This window comes from Cygnus atratus, chromosome 29, assembly GCF_013377495.2.
Source record: "Cygnus atratus isolate AKBS03 ecotype Queensland, Australia chromosome 29, CAtr_DNAZoo_HiC_assembly, whole genome shotgun sequence".
NCBI classification, from domain to species: Eukaryota; Metazoa; Chordata; class Aves; order Anseriformes; family Anatidae; genus Cygnus; species Cygnus atratus.
In genome coordinates, this window is record NC_066390.1 from 72013 (window position 1) to 77918 (window position 5906).

Sequence of the window (5906 nt, forward strand, 5' to 3'; positions counted from 1 at the left end):
GCCGCGCGGGCCGGGAGGGAGCCTTGTGCAAATGAATATAGATTGGCTGGAGGCGCCCGGGCGCCACGCGCTCCATCCAGGGCATGTTTGCAATAAAGCCGGGCCGCTGGGCCGGGCCTAAATTGGATGAAAATTGTCCTTGAACGGCGACAATAAACCAGCAGCGAGGGGGGGGGGGGGGGGGCTGCGGCTGGGGGGGCTGCGGAGGGGATGCCCGGTGACACCGCAGGGACAGAGCAGCTCAACAGGTCCCCAGGGCAGCAGGAGCGGCCGAGGCCACCTCGTTGTGTGGTGCTATTGAGGAAAGTGTCACCCGCTGCCCGCACGGGGGGCCTGGCACCGTGTCCCCCCCCCCCCCCCCGGTGTACTGCAGGCCTGGCCAGGGCCCCCCCTGCACCCTGTCCCCAGTGTGCACCCATCCCTGACGTGCACCCTGTCCCCAGCATGCACCCTGTCCCCCATGTCCCCAGCGTGCACCCCGTGCCCCAGCACATCCTCTACACTGGCATCCCCCCCCCTCTCTCCCCCCACCCCCAGGCTCATTAGCATCTGCTGCTAATTGCTGATGAGGTGGCAGGGATGTTATTAATGGGGCATGGCCCTGGAGCAGCATGGGGCTGGTGGCTGTGTTGGGCTCAGGACAGGGTGAGCTGGGGACAGGGGGTGGGTGACACCAGGGGGACAGGGTGGGGGTCGTGCCCCCCCCCCCCAAGACAGCCATCTGGGCTCATCCGCACCCCCTGTTCTGTGGGCTGGTGCCGGGGGGGTCCCAGCGAGGGGGGGGGCAGAGTGGCAGCAGCCGTCACCGAAGCGAGGGGACGTCCCTGGGGAGCCCGGGGGCTCCCAGCAAGGGGGGGGGGTGGGAATTCACGGCCCCCCCTGGCCCCCCAGGCTGAGTCATCGGCGGGCCGGCGGCGCGGCCGTCCATCATGGCATGGCAGCGCGTGCGGAGATGGATGGCTGCGGGCCGCCCCGGATTAATTCTCTGGACAAGCGGCATTTATTAAGGATTCCGGGGACGTCGGGCAGAGAAATCCATCCCGGCCGGGCGGCAATTAGGCAGCCGGCAGGGCGGGCGGCTGGGCCGCGGGGTCCCGCTCGCCGCCCCCCCTCACCCCACTGCCCCCCCTGCTTGCCGTGGGGCCCCCGGTGCCCCCTCGGTGGTCGCAGGCCGGGGGCTCGCCCCCATCCCCGGTGTCATGCCCCACACCGGCGGGGCCGGGGGCTCATTGCAGATTCGCCTCATGCCTACCTGAGCCGCGCGCTGACAAATAGACATTTAAATCAGACAATTAGCTGGCCTCCACCGCTGACATTTTTAATCTATTAATGTGCATCAACAGCTAATACATATAAAATTCCCCTAATAACAGCACTTGGGTAAAGGGGCTGCTCTGCAGCCCGGCGCTGGCAGTGATGTACGAGTCCGGAGGGACTCCGGCCCCGGAGTTTGCATTAATTACCAGCAAACTGACAAGGCAACGTGACATTCGGGACCAGCGCCGGATGCCTTCCACCAGCCCTCCGGGCGCGCGGCGCGGCTGCGTGTGGGGCGCGTGCAGGCACACGCGTGTGCCCCTGGGCGTGGGACGAGCGGCGTCGGGGGTGTAGGGGAAATCCGGGGTGTCGCTGCTGGAGGGGTGGATCTGCGTGGGGACATGCGTGTGCGTGGGGATGTGAACGGGCGTAGGGACATGCGTGTGCAAGGGGATGTGAATGTGAATTGGGACACGTGTGTGCAAGGGGACACGCGTGGGGACCGGAGCGGATGGCCAGGAGCCTCCGGTCCCACTCAGGATGGCCGGATCTGGCTCACGGGGGGCAGCCCCCAGGCCGGACGCCCCCCAGACGAGGCAATGACAAATGCTTCAATTAGCGGGAAGGCTCCGAAAATCGATGCCTTAAACGCCAGTGGCCGGGGCTGATCAATGGCTCCAATCACACCCTAAAACGGGCATCGTGGGGGGGGGGGCACCCTGCACCCCGCTGCTGGGACACCCCCAGAGCCCCCAGCCCCAGAGGGGCCCCAGCTCCCCATGCTAGGGGGGATGGGGGGGTTGATGATGACACCAATGCCAGCAGCAGAAAGGGGGGGGGGGGGGGTCCCTCCTCACCCCCCCCCAACCCCATCGACCGCCCAGCTCCACGCACACGAGAGCCAAATTTGACATTTTTAAATCCAGATACTTAAAGAAATCAATCCAGCAGGCGAGCCCCCCCGGACCCCCCCCACTAGCATCGATCCCACGCCGCAGCATGTCGGGGAAGGTGTGTGTGTGTGGGGGGGGGCACAGCTACTGGGGGGGGCAGCCAGGAAAGGGGATGTCACGGCTGGTCTTGCAGCCCCCCCCCAGTGCAACCCTCCCCCCCAAACCCGCCCCCCCCCCCAGGGCGCAGCGCAGCCAAGCGTGGGGCTGGCCCCGCTGGGAGCCGCTGTCAGGGAGGCAGCCAGGCGGGGTGGGCAGCGCGCGGGGGGCCGCTGTCAGCCCTGATGGGCAGCTAAGCCGGGGGGGTGTGGGAGGCTGCGGGGGGGGGGGGGGGGGGTGCAGCATCTCAGCCCCCTCCCTGCATCACGGGGCTCCCCTGGGAGCCAGGTGCCCAGCATCCCCCCCCCCCCCCGAACCACATTGAGCCCCCAGTGTGAGCGCAGTGGGTGCACCCGTGGGGGGTGGGGGGGGGGCAAGGCGAGGAGGGGGTCACAAGGAGGGGGTCACCGCTCCCAGCCCCCCCACCCCGAGTCCCCGCTCAGGGAGCGACTGAGTCAACAGCGCAGCGGCGGGGGCCGTTAATAATGAATGAGACCAAATTGGAGGCCGGCAGCGGCTAAGCCGAGCAAACACGGTGACGGAGGAGAAGGGGGGGGGGACGTACTGGTGGGGGGGGAGGGCTGCAAAGGGGGGCTGGCAGCTGCTGGGTGGGGGGGCACAGCCCCAGGAATGAGCACAGATGAATTCAGGGGGTGAGGGGCTGGAGGGGGGCATCGCGGGGCTGGGGGAGCACCGTGGGGTTGTGGGGGGCACCGTGGGGTTTGGGGGGGCACCGTGGGGTTGTGGGGGGGCACCATGGGACTGGGGGGGCACCGTGGGAGTGGGGGGGCACTATGGGATTGAGGGGGTCTTCCCACCCCATGTCCCCTATCCCTGCAGGAGCACCGCCACGGCTCTGCCCTTTGCCCAGCACCGTGGGGGGACAAAGTCCATACCGGGGGGGGGGGGGCGGGAGCAGAGCCGCCTGTGAGCTCTGCGAGACCGCGGGCAGAGGTGGGCCTGGAGGGCTGGGGGGGGCACATGGAACTGGGGGTGGGTGTGCAGGGGGCTGGTGGGCTCAGGGGACCCCATGTGGGTGCTGCTGGGTGGGCGTGCAGGACCCCGGGTGGGTGCGGGGGAGCTGGGGGGCCACAGAGGGTCCTGGGTGGGTGTGAAGGGGCTCTGGGTGGGCACAGGGGGTCCTGGGTGGGTAGAGGGGGTCCTGGGTGGGCACAAAGGGGTCCTGAGTGGGTCCTGGGGATCTTTGGGTGGGCACAGAGGGTCCTGGGTGGGCACAGGGGGTCCTGAGTGGGTACACGGCTCCTGGGTGGGCACACACAAGCCCCGGCTGGGCGCGGGGGATGCAGAGGGGTCTGGCACAGGGTGGGGGCCCGCAGGTGGGGGGCCAGCATCCCCCAATGTCCCCAACCGCCCTCTCCCTCCCTCAGGACGCCGGATGCCGGTGCCGTGAGCCGCCCGGGATGGGCAAGCGGCTGCTGGTGGCCTACGGGCTGTGGGCACTGGGGGGGCCGCTGGGGCTGCACCACCTCTACCTGGGCCGCGACAGCCACGCGCTGCTCTGGATGCTGACGCTGGGCGGCTTCGGCGCCGGCTGGCTTGGGGACTTGTGGCACCTCCCCGGCTGGGTGGCCGCCGCCAACGGGGCCGGGGCGCCGGGGCAGCGCGGGGGGAGCGTGCCGGTGCTGAGCACCCTGCGCCTGGCGGGGCAGGTGGCGGTGGGGATGTATTTCGGGCTGGCGGCAGCGCTGGCGCTGCCCTGGGTGCCGCAGCTGCTGGCGCAGCCGCTGGCCGTGGGGCTGGGGGTGCTGCTGGTGTCCTCGGTGGGCGACCAGGCCTCCGAGGCGCTGAGCATCCTAGCCGCGGCCTTCCTCACCTCCCTCCTCTTCCAGGGCCGGGTGCTGGCGGTGCTGCCCTCCAGCCTGGCCGCCAGCATCGCCGCCCAGCGCCACCGGCGCTACAAACGCCCCAGGGCGTCCCGGCCACGGCTGCCGGCCCGGCTTTACCACCTGGGGCTGGCCTACCTGGCCTTCGCCGCCCCGCTCGCCTACGGCGTCCTCAACGGTGCCGCCGGGGTGCTGGGCACCCCGCTGCACTGGCTCGGGGCCCTCCCGGCGCTGCCCCGCGCCATCGCCGAGCGACTCCTGCTCCTTCCCCTGCGTGCCGGCTGGATCCTGGCCGAGCTGCTGGGCTTCACCAGCCCCGAGCCCAGCACCTGGAGCGAGCGGCAGCAGCGGGCCTACAAGGTGCAGGACACGGCACTGGGGTCCCCGGGTGAAGGTGTGGGGGGGTGAAGAAATTAAATAGGGGGGGCATGGGGTCTGGCTGGGGGTGGCACGGGGTGTAAGCAGCTGCTGTCAGGGTGGTTGGGGCTGAAGGGGTCGGCTCAGAGGCACTCATGGCCCCCATCGCTGCCACACTCCCCCCCCCCCAGCATCCATCTCACCCCCAGGTCCTGGGCATCCCGTCCGGCGCCGCCGCCGAGGACGTGCACAGGAGCTACAGGGAGCTGGTGAAGGTCTGGCACCCGGACCACAACCGGCACCGGGCCGAGGAGGCCGAGAGGCGCTTCATCGAGCTGCAGGAGGCCTACGAGGTGCTGGCGGGGCCCAGGAGGGCCGCGGCGGGGTGATGGGGCCGGCAGCCCCCAGCCCGCGGAGATCAAAGGCTGCAAAAGGGGATTTTGTAACACGAGGATGGCTTCTGGCTGCCGCCGTTGTTTCTCTGCTCGGCGCAATGCGGTGCTGGGGCCGGGCACCCTGCAAACCAGCACATGGGTTGTCGCATCAGCCGTCTGCAAAGAGATGGATGGGGGCTTGTGCAAACCACTGCACCAGGATCTGTGCAAACCGTTGCACTGGGGTTCATGCAAGCCATCGCACCAGGGTCTGTGCAAACCACTGCACTGGGGTTCATGCAAACCATTGCATGAGGATCTGTGCAAACCCTTGCACCAAGGTCTGTGCAAACCCTTGCACCAGGGTCTGTGCAAACGCTTGCACCAGGGTCTGTGCAATCCACTGCATGAGGATCTGTGCAAACCGTTGCACCAGGGCTCGTGCAAGGCGCTGCAGAGGGCCCGCAGCCAGGGCCCGACCCGGGCGGGGCCGTTGGTGGCGGCCCGGGGTCTCGAACCCGCGGGATGTCGCGCTCCGACCTCGCCGCCCCCCGGCTCGTCACTTGCCGGAGCGCGCTCGGGCGTTTCCGCCGCGGGGCGGAGGCTCTCGGCAGTTTCCGTCCACGTTCGGCTTCGGCCGCCCCGCCCCGCCCCGCCCCTCGAGAGAGCGGGGAGGCGGGGCATCGCCACCGCCGGATCCGATTGGCTCTCGGCGGAGGTTGGTCACGCCCCCCACGCGCGCGGGAGGCGGGAGAAGGCGGGACCCGCGCGCCCGCATTGGCTGTTGGGACTCCTCCCGCCCCGCGCACCCAGGGCCCCTCTCATTGGTCAGGAAAGCTCGGCCCGTCCCCCGCCTCGCTTCCGATTGGCTACAGCCGAAGGAAGGCGGGCTGAGCCTGGCCTCTCCTTCCTTCTCATTGGCGGCATCGGTCGGGGGGGCGGGAGCCGTGCAGGGGCTCTGAGGCGCCCATTGGCTACCGGGACGGTGCCCGGGACCCGATTGGCTGGCGCGGCCTGAGGGCTCC

At 69.7% G+C, this 5906-nt stretch overlaps 1 protein-coding gene across 1 annotated transcript; it reads left to right on the top strand.

Annotated features, from left to right (window-relative positions):
- The first annotated feature begins 3727 nt into the window (after positions 1-3727).
- Positions 3728-4896, top strand: DNAJC22 (DnaJ heat shock protein family (Hsp40) member C22). Its single transcript, XM_035571660.1, has 2 exons — positions 3728-4510; positions 4717-4896. The coding sequence occupies exons 1-2, from the start codon at positions 3728-3730 to the stop codon at positions 4894-4896; spliced, it is 963 nt and encodes a 320-aa protein (XP_035427553.1).
- The last annotated feature ends 1010 nt before the right edge of the window (positions 4897-5906 follow it).